This window comes from Dendropsophus ebraccatus, chromosome 10 (assembly GCF_027789765.1).
Source record: "Dendropsophus ebraccatus isolate aDenEbr1 chromosome 10, aDenEbr1.pat, whole genome shotgun sequence".
Taxonomy (NCBI): domain Eukaryota; kingdom Metazoa; phylum Chordata; class Amphibia; order Anura; family Hylidae; genus Dendropsophus; species Dendropsophus ebraccatus.
Genome location: NC_091463.1, coordinates 32,467,176 through 32,484,020, shown reverse-complemented (window position 1 = coordinate 32,484,020; position 16,845 = coordinate 32,467,176). Strand labels below are relative to the sequence as shown.

The following is a 16,845-nucleotide window of genomic DNA, read 5'->3' as shown; positions in this document are numbered from 1 at the left end:
TTAACCATGTCATAGCAATTTTTCTTATCATTCACCATAGTGCACAGTGCTGGGAAACGCACACCACTGACAGTGCCAGGAACACTGCACGCTAATCTGACAGTGCCAGGAGCGCTGCAAGCCCTCTTGAATAAATTTCAAGGTTGGCCCGCGACTTTGTCTAATTTTGGCCCACTGTGTATTTGAGTTTATCGCGGGAAATGGGCAGGGTGGGGGACTGTAATGAACAGCTGAGCGAAAGCATTGCATTCTGGAACCTTTAGTACTAAATACAACTGCTCAACAGGAAGTACGGAAACACAATACAGAACAAACCTCCCCAAAACAAATTGATAAACAAATTAATGGGATAAATAGGTAAGTAATGCTATTTGCTTCTGCAGAAGTTTTTATTTTTTAATGCAGGAATCACACTCTATAATATGTCTATGGAGCCTGTCTCCTGGAATGATTGGGTGCTGAGCCAGGTATATCTGGAGATACGTAGAGGTCTTAGCAGTGAGACCCAGACCGATCAATACTTTTGACCTGCCTGTATGACATGCCAAAACCTTTGTGTAAGAGATGACAAAGTTTTAACCCTTTCCTGAGGAATATAATGGTTCTCTTTGTCTACAGATCTTACTCTTGATATCCTGTGTATTTTCTACCTGAACCCTTGTGCGTTCAATTCACTTTAATTGAACTGAGCTGCATTACCACACACAAACTGAGGACAAGAGTGGGGCTATTTCTGGAAAAAGGCAGCTATTTCACTATCCCATACAACCAGCAACCAGTAAAAGTAAGTAGAATGTGCAGTATATGATTTTTTACTATATAAAAAGCTAGAGAAAAACTCTATGAGCTGCATATTTAAAATATAGAAAAAAAATTCTAGTAAATCTTATAACACATAATAAAAAAATCACTGTGCACGGGGTGAAAAAAATTCATTTCCGGACTATAAATATAATTTATATGATCAAACAATCCACAAAACCATCATTACAAAGTCAGTAATACCAAATCAAATAGAATCATAAAGTACATGATCATAAAGGGCTGTCAGAAGAGTACATAAAGAAAGATGGAGAGGAAATAGAGTCCTTGCACCTTGCACTATTGTTTGATCATATATATTATCTTTATGGTCCGGAACCGATTAGTTTTCAGAGGCTTTTATATGCACATGGTGTGTGTTTCATTATAGACCGCCCCATGTTCTAGCTGTATACACTGATTTTTAATGTGTGCCTTAGCTTCAATATATTGATGGCAACTTCTTTGTGGGCGTTCATGTTTATTCTCAGTTTCTGCTTTATTTTTTTGTTATTCATGGTATATGGTTCAATACTATGGGAGACCATGAGAGGTGGATTCCATTGCTTGTCATTCATTAGACCTGACTCCCCCAACATGTGGCTCTCTAGATGCTGCAAATCTACAACTCCAATCATGCCCTGATAGCCTGTTGTAGTGTTGTTGCAGGCCCACAGGGAGGGGAATCTGTATATCTACCACTGACACTGCACTGCTTGAGAAAGGACTCATTGTGAGTTCGAAACGTTGCGGGTGTGGGCAAATAAACCACAGATTTTTTCACTTCATTCTGAGTGCCACAGTGATTTTCTATTTTATATATATATATATATACACTCACCGGCCACTTTATTAGGTACACCATGCTAGTAACGGGTTGGACCCCCTTTTGCCTTCAGAACTGCCTCAATTCTTCGTGGCATAGATTCAACAAGGTGCTGGAAGCATTCCTCAGAGATTTTGGTCCATATTGACATGATGGCATCACACAGTTGCCGCAGATTTGTCGGCTGCACATCCATGATGCCAATCTCCCGTTCCACCACATCCCAAAGATGCTCTATTGGATTGAGATCTGGTGACTGTGGAGGCCATTTGAGTACAGTGAACTCATTGTCATGTTCAAGAAACCAGTCTGAGATGATTCTAGCTTTATGACATGGCGCATTATCCTGCTGAAAGTAGCCATCAGATGTTGGGTACATTGTGGTCATAAAGGGATGGACATGGTCAGCAACAATACTCAGGTAGGCTGTGGCGTTGCAAAGATGCTCAATTGGTACCAAGGGGCCCAAAGAGTGCCAAGAAAATATTCCCCACACCATGACACCACCACCACCAGCCTGAACCGTTGATACAAGGCAGGATGGATCCATGCTTTCATGTTGTTGACGCCAAATTCTGACCCTACCATCCGAATGTTGCAGCAGAAATCGAGACTCATCAGACCAGGCAACGTTTTCCCAATCTTCTACTGTCCAACTTCGATGAGCTTGTGCAAATTGTAGCCTCAGTTTCCTGTTCTTAGCTGAAAGGAGTGGCACCCGGTGTGGTCTTCTGCTGCTGTAGCCCATCTGCCTCAAAGTTCGACGTACTGTGCGTTCAGAGATGCTCTTCTGCCTACCTTGGTTGTAATGGTTGGCTATTTGAGTCACTGTTGCCTTTCTATCAGCTCGAACCAGTCTGCCCATTCTCCTCTGACCTCTGGCATCAACAAGGCATTTCCGCCCACAGAACTGCCGCTCACTGGATGTTTTTTCTTTTTCGGACCATTCTCTGTAAACCCTAGATATGGTTGTGCGTGAAACTCACAGTACATCAGCAGTTTCTGAAATACTCAGACCAGCCCTTCTGGCACCAACAACCATGCCACGTTCAAAGGCACTCAAATCACCTTTCTTCCCCATACTGATGCTCGGTTTGAACTGCAGGAGAACGTCTTGACCATGTCTACATGCCTAAATGCACTGAGTTGCCACCATGTGATTGGCTGATTAGAAATTAAGTGGTAACGTGCAGTTGGACAGGTGTACCTAATAAAGTGGCCGGTGAGTGTGTGTATATATATATATATATATAGAGAGAGAGAGAGAGAGAGAGAGAGAGTATCTTGGATTGAGAGCGTTTTGAAAGAAGAGCTCACAGTATTTCAAAATAGTTACTTGGTTTAAGAGCATTTCTTTGGTATAAGAGCTCCCTGTACTGGGTGGGACGGGGAGTTGGGGAGGGGCATGGTCTGCATAGCGTGGTCTATAGCACTGTACTTTGACCCAGGAAGTCTCCCTCACCTTTAAAATCCTAGCAAATCCGCTTCAGGCTGGGGCTTGCATCAGGGGACAGGACTGTGTAGGTAATCTCTTCATAGCTATAACCCCGCTCTCCCGGACAGAGAGTGCTGCTATACTGTGCTCCCCCTATACCCTATTTATTCCTTTCTGAAATCTCTGTCAGCCCTTGTGTTTCCCATGCTCTCCATTCCTGCTATAAAGAGCCTGTACTTACACTCAGCTATACACCTTGCAGCTGCTATAATGTGCCTGCACTCACACTCAGTTAAACACAATGCTGTATAGAAAGGTTTCTGTCACTGTCCTCCTGCACAGCTGTGATTCTCACTTCCTGATTGGTCCGTGCTGACCAAATGCCCCTTCTCCATTGCTGTCATGTGACCACACAGACCTCTGACAGCGGCCCTGCTTCTCTATTCTAGCCTGTTGTACTACGCTACTGCATTATGGGGATCTGCAGTTCCATCCTGTATCTACAAACTGCTGTTTTTTTTCAGGTTTATGCACTTACTATACATTATACTCCACATGCTGATTGCTATACTGTATAGTAACTTATATCACATATTCAGCTGTTTCTGAATGTTTGTTTCATTTGTTTTACATGTTATTCAGAATAATAAATCATTATTTTTGGGGTGTGGAACCAATTGTCTGCATTTCTATGATTTCTTATGGGAAAATTTGCTTTGGTTTGAGTGGATTTGGATTATAAGCACGGTCCCGGAACGAATTATGCTCTTATTCCAAGGCACCACTATATATATATATATATATATATATATATATATATATATACACACACTCACCGGCCACTTTATTAGGTACACCTGTCCAACTGCACGTTACCACTTAATTTCTAATCAGCCAATCACATGGTGGCAACTCAGTGCATTTAGGCATGTAGACATGGTCAAGACAATCTCCTGCAGTTCAAACCGAGCATCAGTATGGGGAAGAAAGGTGATTTGAGTGCCTTTGAACGTGGTATGGTTGTTGGTGCCAGAAGGGCTGGTCTGAGTATTTCAGAAACTGCTGACCTACTGGGATTTTCACGCACAACCATCTCTAGGGTTTACAGAGAATGGTCCGAAAAAGAAAAAACATCCAGTGAGCGGCAGTTCTGTGGGCGGAAATGCCTTGTTGATTCCAGAGGTCAGAGGAGAATGGGCAGACTGGTTCGAGCTGATAGAAAGGCAACAGTGACTCAAATAGCCAACCGTTACAACCAAGGTAGGCAGAAGAGCATCTCTGAACGCACAGTACGTCCAACTTTGAGGCAGATGGGCTACAGCAGCAGAAGACCACACCGGTGCCACTCCTTTCAGCTAAGAACAGGAAACTGAGGCTACAATTTGCACAAGCTCATCGAAATTGGACAGTAGAAGATTGGAAAAACATTGCCTGGTCTGATGAGTCTCGATTTCTGCTGCGACATTCGGATGGTAGAGTCAGAATTTGGCGTCAACAACATGAAAGCATGGATCCATCCTGCCTTGTATCAACGGTTCAGGCTGGTGGTGGTGGTGTCATGGTGTGGGGAATATTTTCTTGGCACTCTTTGGGCTCCTTGGTACCAATTGAGCATCTTTGCAACGCCACAGCCTACCTGAGTATTGTTGCTGACCATGTCCATCCCTTTATGACCACAATGTACCCAACATCTGATGGCTACTTTCAGCAGGATAATGCGCCATGTCATAAAGCTAGAATCATCTCAGACTGGTTTCTTGAACATGACAATGAGTTCACTGGACTCAAATGGCCTCCACAGTCACCAGATCTCAATCCAATAGAGCATCTTTGGGATGTGGTGGAACGGGAGATTCGCATCATGGATGTGCAGCCGACAAATCTGCGGCAACTGTGTGATGCCATCATGTCAATATGGACCAAAATCTCTGAGGAATGCTTCCAGCACCTTGTTGTATCTATGCCACAAAGAATTGAGGCAGTTCTGAAGGCAAAAGGGGGTCCAACCCGTTACTAGCATGGTGTACCTAATAAAGTGGCCGGTGAGTGTATATATATATATATATATATATATATATATATATATATATATATATATATATACTGTATTAGTTGTGACCTATAGAATAAAAGACCTTATTTCCATCGCATACAGTCAAAAAACAAGAATGACCCACAAAACTGCAATTATTTTTGGTTCACTCCACATTTTTCTTCGTTTCCTACTAAATTATATGAAAAAATAGTGATGTCAGCAGGAAGGCCACAAGAGAAGCTGTGGGGGTCGCGTTACCACTTTAGCGATAATAAAGAAGAAACTGGTTGCCATAGCAACCAATCAGATCTCGCCTTTCATTTAGTCTCCTAGTAAGTAAAAATAAGAGCGGCCATCTGATTGGCTGTTATATTTCCGTCAGGCATGATTATCATACAGTCACCCGGCTGGTAGACACTACCCCATCCCCCAATTCCTCTCTTCACATTCCAGTTGCTGCTTCGTCGCTTCCGGGTGGCGCGTCCATATGACGTCACGACTAAGCCGCCGCGCACAGAATGAGCGTCATCACGAAGACATGAAGGCCTAAGAACGGGAGAGAAGAGGAGTGGGGAAGAGTTCCTACACAGCTGGCAAGTAACTGACGGGATGTGACCGGGAGCTCGGGACCGCTGGTGGGTGACTACGAGGAGCGGGTAACCCGGCGACCACCATGTCATGACTGAGGCTGATAGCCTGTGAGGAGGGAGTCTGTAACTTGTGCTGCAGCAGTTATTGGCAGGACTACAACTCACAACTGAATGTGCGAAAGTCATTTCGAAACTGAAAGGGCATGCTGATATTTGTAGTACCACGGGTAAATTAGAGCAGCCCTTCCCATATACTCCATTACAGGGGATGTCTCTTCATAACAACTTCCACAACAATCCAGAATGCACAGCACAGGATCAGGGGGATTCTGACTGCCGAGGCATGCCCCCTCCCTAAGGATACATCAAAATGGAGGGGTGGTCACGTGTGCCACATCAGTCCCTCTGTGATGGGTCAGTAATGGGTGTTCAGGGGTCAGCAGCGCCGGTCCCCATTGTGGAGATTGCAGGGGGTCCAGCTGTCCCCACCATCACACACTTATCTTGTGTGTATTATAGGAGGGGGAGTTGGCAGGGTCCTGGTTGTGTATACTATATTCCTCAGAACTGATGGGAGAGGTATGGCACTAGCTGCATGTATGGGAAGTTTGTTTCCCTCTATAGGGCTCACTTTATTTTCTTTAATGTTCCTGACCCCCTTGGATACAGCCTGCTTATATAACATATGGAGGATACAGAGCTGTTACTATAGTCTCCTTATTGGGCTGAACATTTCTGTGCAGGACACATCCATCGGAGACTACCTCGTTTTATTAGGGTATGTTCACACTAAGTAAAACAGGCGGAATCCCACCTGTCTTAGTGTCCCATAGCCCATCTATGGGAGAGCGCGCACTCCTCTGCTGCCGCCACTCTCCGCTCAAAGAGGTGACGTGTTATCCAGGAAGTGAAGGTTGGTACAGGTAAAAAAGCACTTTATTAGCATTTCCCCTAATAAGTGTATATTGGTAATTTGTATAGCTTTTTTTTTGGGGGGGGGGGCGCAATACAATACAATACTTTAATAATATTTTCGCCGGACCTCACCTTTTAAAACGTCTTAGTATAAGTGTATTTGGCTGTTTTCTGATCCCTTATAGACTTACATGGTGGCTTCATATACTCCATATGTCCATGACCTCTTTCTGCCCCACCCCTCACCAAGCCGCCTCAGTTGCACACAGGAGGGGAGGAATGGCGGCTTATCTGCCCTAAAAATCGTGTGTCAGCCATGTACTCCCACTCAGCCCCTTACAATGTTGGCTCAGCTGAATGTGCAAATGTATGGAGTGGTCAGGGAAAATAGCTGTCAGATAAACAAGCATTCAGCTGACAACTATCTGAACTGTACGACCAGCTTTAGATCAATGTACACGACTATAGTGATATAAATTAGGCTCAATAAAACCACTTTAGTTCTGGGTAATGCTGCCATAATACAGAGACTAAAGGTGCCCATACATCTTATGTTATAAGTTGTCAGAACCCTCTGCTGTCAGCAGGTTTCGATGATAGTATAAGGTGTATCGTGGCCTCCTGACTTTCCACCGAAAGATGTCAGTGGCGAGAGGGGTTGGGCGTGCTGCAGATAACAGCTCACCAGATATTAAGGATGGATGGACCATATTATAACCATCAAATATCTGCCTTAAAGTGTAGGTCTGTCTTCGGCAACCCTTTGACTAATGTGGTTTTCCAGAATTAAAAAAAAATGGTAAACCGGCTGGTCTGAACATAAAATAGAAAAAAATGTTTATTAACGTGTACCTGGTGTGTCTGAATAGAGCATATCTGCAGGATTTGTACAGTGCATCCTGTCGCCTGGATGAAGTTACACCCCAGAATCCATTGCTCCAGTGTCCCTTGCTGGGTCTGCTGTCATAATGTCACTTCCTTTGTTCATGTTTTGCTGCAGCTAAGCAGTGACTGATGTAAAAAAAAAAAAATAATCAAGGTTGTTCATTGGTTTTAGCCTGTACACTTTTTTTTAATTTTTAAATTAAAACCTTCCTAAGGGTAGCTTCACACGTACCGGATCCGTGGTGGATTTCACGCTGCGAGAAGGTCTATGGGTCACATACCTGCAGTGGAATTTTCATTCCGCTGCTAGTATGTGACCCAGCCCCTTTAACCCCCCGCAGCCTCCAGCCCGGAGCATGCATCACCTGCTCGGCGCCGCGGCTGTATGAGGCTCCCGGCTCCCCTTGCTCCCCATTAGCCAATCAGTGCACAACAGCACTGATTGGCTGATGGGGAGCCTGGAGCAAACTCACAGGGTGAAATCCCCTGCGGATCCGGTACGTGTGACGCTACCGTTAGGCTATGCTCATACTGTTCTTTCCGCCCCGCTATTTTAGAGTACGTTCACACGTACCGTACCCGCAGCGGATTTCACGCTGCGAGGTCGCAGAGAAATCCGCTGCAGATACCTTCCCATTTACTTTATTGGGATGACAATCCCGCTGCAAGTATGCCATCCCATTAAAGTAAATGGGAAGGTATCCGCAGTGTGTGAACGTATCCTAAATGTGTGTTCTGGTTTGGCAATAAGTTCTCAGCAGATCCAGCTGATTCCATTTGTTTTTCTCAGACTTATTTACCGCAGTTTGATCCAGAGTGGGCTTGCAGCTTAATTTCTCCACATAGAAAGCAACTATGCATACAGTCCATTTAGCGGTTTTGATAATTATCTATTCTGAACCTATTCTGTAATATAAATTATATTGAACATTGCAATGACTTGTTGACTCACTTGTTTCCCTTTCTCCATACTTTCTTAGAATTTTTTTTTCAAAATGGTTGGAGCCCAGGAGATGGAAGTTCAGACATCTTCAGTACAGCAGCAGCCTCTTACACAGCCTGCAGACACCAGTAGCCATCAGTATGAGTGCCATGAGTGTGGCAAAGTCTTTAAGTGGTCCTCCAGGCTAATTCATCACCAAAGAACTCACACTGGAGAGAGACCATACAAATGCTCAGAATGTCCCAAGGCTTTCAAAGGCTCCTCAGCTCTTCTTTATCATCAGAGAAGTCACACTGGGGAACGGCCATATAAGTGCGGAGACTGCGGCAAAGCCTTCAAGCGTTCATCTTTATTGCAGATCCATCAGAGTGTTCACACTGGATTTCGGTCTTTTAAGTGCAATGTCTGTGGAATGGCTTTCAAGTGGTCCTCTCATTATCAGTACCATATGAGACAACATACCGGTGAGAGGCCATATAAGTGTAACATCTGCGACAAGGCATTTAAGAACTCTTCTAGTTTGAGACGACACAGAAATATTCACACGGGAGAGAGGCCTTATGTGTGTACTGTGTGTGGCAAGGCATTTACTCAGTCTACAAACTTAAAGCAACATGAAAGGATCCACACCGGGGAGCGTCCCTATAAGTGCAATGAATGCGGTAAATCATTCACCCATTCCTCTAACCTTCTTCTACACCAACGCACACATACCAGTGGGCATACACACAAATGTGACTTGTGTGGCAAGGTGTTCATTTCAGAAGCTTTCCTGCAAAAGCATTTGCAGTCGCACGCTATTGAACAGACTTTTGTGCAAGCCGATGCTGAAGTTTTCTTGACTACGGCAGGGGACGTGGAGACCGTGGAGATGCTCTATAAATGTGGCACCTGTGACTTGACATTCAAGAACGAGGATATGCTACTTGAGCATCAACAGAGCCATACCGACGAGCAGATCTTTTCTTGCACGTCTTGTGATAAGACATTTAAAAATGCCTCAGGGTTATCTCGGCACCAGTATACCCACTCCAATGAACGGCCTTATAAGTGCTCCATTTGTGAGAAGACATTTGTGCAGCTGTCCAACCTCTTGATGCACCAGAGAACACACACTGAGGAACAACAGCTGATACAAACCGAAGCTGAGGTCACATGCCCACAAACCATTGAAATCATTCAGCCTTTCACGACGACGACCCCTTCGGAGACTGTGGACCGCCCATACAAATGCACAGACTGTAATAAAGCCTTTAAAGGTTCTTCAGGACTGCGTTACCACATGCGAGATCACACAGGAGAGCGCCCTTACAAATGTTCAGAGTGTGGTAAAGCTTTTAAACGCTCTTCGTTGTTGTCCATTCACCAGCGGGTACACACTGGTGTCAGGGCATTCAAGTGTGCAGAGTGTGGCCTCACCTTCAAATGGTCCTCACATTATCAGTACCACTTAAGGCTCCACACAGGCGAAAGGCCATATAGCTGTACAGAGTGCGGCAAGTCCTTCAAAAACACATCTTGTTTACGCCGTCACCGGCAGCTGCACACTGGTGAGCGTCCATTTGCCTGTGTCATGTGCGGTAAAACCTTTACTCAGACATCTAATTTACGGCAACATGAAAGGACTCACACGGGAGAGAAGCCGTATAAATGTGAAAAGTGCGACAAAACCTTTACCCACTCTTCAAATTTGCAACTACATCAACGCACACACTCCACCGACAGACCTTACAGGTGCACGGTTTGTGGCAAAGGTTTTGTCATGTCCTCTTATCTTCAGAGGCACATGCGTACTCATGCAGTAAACACTGGGGGGGATTGCGAGTTCATCACACAAACACCACTTGGCACTCAGAATGGCCAGGTCATACCAGCCACACAAAAAGTGCAAATCATATCTGATTTGCCTGCAACATTAAATTTAGAGGTTTGCAACCAAACCCCTTCAATAAACCCACAAACCTTTTTTTTGGTACAAGTACCACAACAGAACACTCCTAAACTTATATTAGTACCCTCTCATCCGATACTAAATTCGCAGCAGAAGTTACCTTTGGTACAGAGTACTAATTTGAATCTAGTTACGATACCAAACAATACATGCCAGAAAAGTCAGGGTAAAGTCTCACGAAAGCGAACAAAGCAGAAAACATCTAATGCAGTTACTAATATTACACCACAAAACAAGAATATTCTCATCATGCCGAACACTAGCCAAACGCTGTCTAGCGTGCAGCCTCTACAGTTCCATACCCTCCAAAGCTTTCCGAGAGCACAAACCTTACCCATGGGTCAGAACATAATTGTATTGCAGAATGTGGCCGATCAGAGCCCTCTGCAGTTACCCACTGTGCAAATAAATCCAATGCCACCTTCACAGAAAGCCCCAAACCTACAAATCCAGCAGGTATCCAACACTCAAGATGTAACTCTTCAAAGTTTACCTAGCTCTCAGGAAGTTTCAGACATTCACGTTAAGACCATGACCATGCCACCTTCAGAGGAAATGCCAAATATTCAGACCCTCTCTAGCTCCCAAAATCTGTCTAATGTTCACATCCACCAGGAGCTACCCAATGTGCAGCTCCAATCCAGTCCAACTACAACACACCTATCAGATCTTCATATACAAGCACTTCAAGAATCTCAAAGTATTTCCAGCTTGCAGGAGAGTCGGAACTTGATAGTTGTGCAGAATTCTCCTGGTGAGGAACTTCTAAGCACCAGTGAGAACGTGGAAAGCTTGCAGTCCATGGAAGAAGTTCAGGATGTCCATTTTGAAACCCTTCAGACTGAAGATGGTTTGCAGAATGTCCTGGTCTTGCAGAATGCTGACGGCGAGCAAACTCGATTGTGTGTGCAAGGAGTGGAAAATATTCAGGGCATACAAGATGTTTCTAATGTTCAGATTCAAGCCATGTCCAATATGCAGGAACCTGCAAACTCTGCTTCAGAGTGTCAGAAAGTATTTATTATCCAGAGTGCTCAAGGTGAACAGACTCTGCAAGTGGTTGATAATTTTCAAACAGATCAAAATGTACATGAGGTAGAAAACATTCAAGGATTGCAGGCTGGGCAGAACCAATTGCAACTTGGGCAGAATCAGCTTCAGGTTCTACCAGGCCTTCAGAGCCACAGCGCTGTACAGATCCCACAGAGTGTGCAGCTGAGAACTGTACCAAGCAGTCAGGGGCTCCAGGCTGTACAAAATGTTCAGGGTCTCCAGAACATACAGACAGTAAATTCCGGGGCCCAGAACATTCAAACTATCCAGTTAGTTCAGAAGAATTCTGTTCAGGGATTACAGCATGTTCTACCTTTCATTCAAATAGTACAGAGTGCACCAAAAGTTCAGCTTGTCCATACTTTTTAATGCATGCTGCAATAAAAAAAAAAAAGCTGAAAGGACATGTCTGTTAATAGTAGCTAGTGATAAAGCTATGCTGGAGCACCTGTTCTGTAGAACTGTGCTGTGCCGTTCCTTTGTTATTCTTCCTGGAAATACAATAAAACAATTATAACTATTACCATCCCGCATGCCTGTTTCTGCACTATTGTACACTGATCACATGGTTTTAGACTGACTAGACCCCCTACCTACAAATTAAATGGTAGCAATTAGTTGTCAGTTTGTTTCTACATGTCCAGGAGGAACAACAAAGGAATATCGCAGAACTTTTAAGATGCTGTAGAGTTTTTTGTTTTTTTTTGTATGGGGGTCTGCAAGGTCCTTTTGTAGTATTTGTCAAAGCTGCCCATGTAGTAGAAGTCAGTCTTTGACGCTACATCAGTGCTTCTCATGCATGAAAAACATTGACCAGCCCGAACAGCTCTACAATGACTTGCTCATACATAGAAGTGAGCGAACTTGCCGAAAATTCGGGTTAGCATGGACCTGAATGATCGGCATTTGAATCCGCTGCCTGGAGAAGGTGATGCAGCCTGACTGCTTGGAAAACATGGATACAGCCTGAAGTTTCGACAAGTTTGTGCATCTCTATTCCCAACTCTACCCTTTCCAATTATGCATGGCAGCGTTTTACAGGGTGTGAAGGATATTGCTTTAATTTTTCAGTCTCCTAGGGTTTAATATATTGTTTATAGTATGTATATTAATACTGTCATGTTTAGCAATATTATGTCTAAACCAGTTTGCAACTTTGTTTTATAACAGAAGTATAGCACTTTCTAGGAGGATGATTAGCAGCCTATATTTTCCTCCGTTCTGTAATACTTTCTTACATTGTAGCACGAGCATGCACCTTCCTTCAACTTCTTTAGATGAAGAAAAAAAAATGCAACTGCAGCAGTAAGGTTAAAAACTAGCAATACTTGGCTCTGCAGAAAATAAAATTTTTTTTCTATTCTCATTTGAACTTGTAAGGTTGTTCTGTTGGGAGTGATGGTTCTATTGACTATATATACTATTAGGATATTAACATGCAAATCTGTTAATCTGAACTGGGTTGTTTTAGCAGTCAGTCACTGGCTTTTAAATCCCGCTGTCTTCCTGGTTCGTGGCGAAAGTGGAGACAGCCTAAGTCTTGCCTGGAAAACTGGGATACAGCCTAGGTCATGGTCTGTATCCCTGTTTTCCAGGCAGACTCTGCTTGTCTCCACCTTCGCCATGGACCAGGAAGACAATGGGATTCAAAAGACGATTGTTTGAAGTTGTATGAACCTGAACCTCAGCTGGCTAGCTCATCTCTAGAATATGTCCTTAATGTTGGGTACTCTAGGAAGTTAATTCTGCTTTAATAAAGCATGTCACGGTTGTCTGGGATTGGAGATACAAGTGTGAATTTTGGAATGGCTTCCATGTTCCTTTTGGTCTATGTGTGGTATTGCTGTTTTTCCCATTGTTGTGAAAGGAGCTAAGCTGTGACATGAAGAACAGGCCCATGAACAAGAATTCTGGAGCAATTTTATTTTTAACTCTAATCTTAGAAACTCTGCTTAAGTGGGTCATTAAGGGGTTTTCCAGGCTTAAAAGAAAACCCCCCCAAAAAAGGCTACTTTCTTCCAGAAACAGCATGACTCTTAAGGGTGTGGTTGTACAGCTCAGTTCTATTGAAGGTAATAGAGCTGTATTGTAACGCCACACACAACCTGAAAACAGGGGCAGTTCAGTTAATACTTATTGTTCTAATTCTTATTGTTGCAGCCAGGTACTTTCCCAACACTTATGGGGACATTAATTAAGTCCGGCGTTTTCTGCACCGGACTTAAAAATGCCCCCGCATCTCCGGCGCTACAGAGATTTATGTAGAGGCGGACTGCTTCTACATAAATCCCGTGCGAGCCGGTGCACACAGCCGAAAACCTACGTTAGCTGAGGACTGGAGTAGGTTTTCGGCGTATCTTTAAAAAAATAAATAAATAAATAAATTGCGCGGACTATGAGTCCACGCCCCCTCCCCGCCCCCCCCAAGCGTTTTTCTTTTTCTGCTTAATTAACACACATCACAAAGTTATTTAACTTTGTAATGTGTGTTAATAAGCTGGCCTCACATAGGTGCCATGGCTAGGGATGGCTTCGTATGAACCTGAACTATCTGCTTCGGATTCCCGCTGTCTGCCCGCTCCGTGAAGAGGGTGGATACAACCTTGAGGACTGCCTGGAAAACTGGGATATAGCTATAAGCTGTATCCCGGTTTTCTAGGCGGTCCTCAGGCTGAATCCACCCTCTCCATGGAGCGGGAATCAGAAGCTGATAGGTCAGGTTCATACGAACCTGAACCTCAGCCGGTTCGCTCATCCCTAGCCATGGCATCTTTCTATGCATGGGTCCCTTCTACACACTGGGTGGCAGTGTGCAGAAGGGACCCATGCATAGAAATGTAAAACTAAATACAGTAAGTGCTAATAGATATTAGAATAAAGTTATTTAAAAAATGGACAGTTTAAAAGTGATTAGCCATATTTATTTGAAATTTTTTGCTTTCAGTTGGCTGAAACATTTTCCAGGAAAAAAATACTCTATGGGGGAGATTTATCAAAGGGTGTAAAATATAGACTGGTGTAAACTGCCTGCGGCAACCAATCGCAGTTCCGCTTTCAGCTCTGGTAAAATGAAGGAGAAGTTGTGATTGGTTGCTGTGGGCAGTTTTCACCAGTGTATATTTTACACCCTTTAATTTATCTGGGCCTATGTTCCCAGAAAGATAATTTTTTCTTTACCCAGTGACGCTGATCATGTATGGTCAGTTTGAACAATTGTAATAAAAACTGCAATATAGACTAAAATATCCATCAGACGATCTTTCGGCCATCCAACCAAGCAACAATCAACCTACTTTCTAATGTGTATGGCCTCCTAAACTTTCCTGTTTAGTAGATAGTTAAGCCAACAGTTGCTTCTCCTGATCTTTCCACACACATGAACATTTGGCACTGCTAAGGGTCCTATTACACGGAGTGATTTTTAACGATTAACAACTAACGCTAGCAAACGAGATTGTTTATAGTTAACCTGAAATCGTTCACCATATTACACAGAATGATGGTCCTTAGATACGATCGTTCGTTATTGTGATCGTTACTATGATCGTTTATTCCTTCTGATCCCAGCAAAACAATGGGCAATTACACTGAACGATTAGTGAACAAATGTGGATGATAACATAATCACATTAATTAACTTCTATTGTGCAGGGTATATCTGTATGTAAAATTTTCTTAAATTAGGACATATGGACCGCAATGAAGGGGTTCCCTTTATAGGCCACAGTGGAAAGAGAGGTTGTTGACACAAGTTTTATATGGTGATCCACTGTCTTCTGTGAATGCCATGTAGCATGGATCACTGTGGAGGAGCCAGCAGTCTTCCTTGGCAGTAATTGTGGGGGTCACAGAGGTTGGGCTCTAGTGAGCATTGGGGGAGCTTCCTCAGGAAAGGGGAAATCTTTGTGATGTCATTCCTGGCAGAGAACCTTACAAAAGTATTCAATGACAATGGAAAATGTAATCCTTTATTAAACATACCGAACCAGTTTTTGTTTTTCACTTGCTTATATTTATTAAAAGAATAGTAATTGTCACGTTATGGTTACTGTGTGGGGTTCTGTTCTGTTATGTACATGGCAACATATTGCAATTAAATGGTTTTTAAGTGTTATTTTTTGGGTTCCAGAAACTCAACAAGAAAAAAATGCGTCATCTAAAAGTAATAGTAAATGGGTCATTTTGATGTACAGGTTATACTATAATACACAAGTAAAAAGAGAAGAAAAAAGAGGGCCCGGCGCCCCGTGTAATACTATCAAACAAGGGACGATTATTGAAGAATAATAGGCTGCTCACCTTTTTGCCCCTTGGGCTTTATGCGTATAACCCCTCACTGTCCGTGGGGGTACCAGTACGACGGTGGTCTGTGGAGTGGCAGGAGGTTTCCAGTGGCTAGGATGCAGGAGGGCTGCTAAAGCGGATTGTACCACAAACTGGATGCTCCCAGCTACGGGGCCCGTGGAAGACAAATTGTGAAAAAAATAAAATAAAAAACAGGGTACTTCTTACTCAGCGCTGCCCAAGGAAGACATCCAAGAGTTGCCAGATAGAATAAAGATGCAATTTATTCATAAAAAGCACAGAAATTGACGCGTTTTGGGAACAAGCAGGTCCCCTTTCTCAAAATAAGGTGCATTGCATACACCTGCTTGTTTCCGAAACGCGTCAATTTCTGTGCTTTTTATGAATAAATTGCATCTTTATTCTATCTGGCAACTCTTGGATGTCTTCCTTGAGCAGCGCTGAGTAAGAAGTACCCTGTTTTTTAATACTATAATACAGATGGTTCAAAGACAAAAATAATAACAGAATACACCGTTTTTCAGCCTGTCCAACAGAAGGCTGGGCTTAGAAAAACAAGCTGGTTTTTGTATAATGCTCAATGTGCAAATGTGTGAAAAACTATGCCGAACTGAGGTTAAAGGAGAAGTCCAGTGAAAATTTTTATTACAGTATTGTATTGCCCCCCAAAAGTTATACAAATGACCAATATACACTTATTACAGGAAATGCTTATAAAGTGCTTTTTTCCCTGCACTTACTACTGCATCAAGGCTTCACTTCCTGGATAAAATGGTGATGTCACGACCCGACTCCCAAAGCTGTGCGGGCTGTGGCTGCTGGAGAGGATGATGGCAGAGGGATGCTCTGTGTCCCTCCAGTGCCCTGTGTCCCTCAGTGTCCCCCTGCCATCATCCTCTCCAGCAGCCACAGCCCGCACAGCTCTGGGAGTCGGGTCGTGACATCACCAGTTTATCCAGGAAGTGAAGCCTTGATGCAGTAGTAATTGCAGGGAAAAAAGCACTTTATAAGCATTTCCTATAATAAGTGTATATTGGTGATTTTTATAACTTTTGGGGGGCAATACAATACTTTGATAAAAAAAAATTGCCAGACTTTTCCTTTAA

At 43.4% G+C, this 16,845-nt stretch overlaps 1 protein-coding gene across 3 annotated transcripts; it reads left to right on the top strand.

Moving 5' to 3' along the window:
• The first annotated feature begins 5,470 nt into the window (after window positions 1-5,470).
• On the top strand, window positions 5,471-12,134 carry ZNF628 (zinc finger protein 628). 3 transcript variants are annotated; one of them, XM_069986591.1, is made up of 2 exons: window positions 5,471-5,690; window positions 8,468-12,134. In XM_069986591.1, exon 2 carries the CDS (start codon window positions 8,483-8,485, stop codon window positions 11,801-11,803), a length of 3,321 nt encoding a protein of 1,106 aa, XP_069842692.1. In that variant the 5' UTR covers window positions 5,471-5,690; window positions 8,468-8,482; the 3' UTR covers window positions 11,804-12,134. The 3 variants fall into 3 exon arrangements, with proteins under 3 accessions (XP_069842692.1, XP_069842691.1, XP_069842690.1); XM_069986590.1 differs by having other exon boundaries at window positions 5,471-5,732; XM_069986589.1 differs by lacking the exon at window positions 5,471-5,690 and adding an exon at window positions 5,746-5,914.
• The last annotated feature ends 4,711 nt before the right edge of the window (window positions 12,135-16,845 follow it).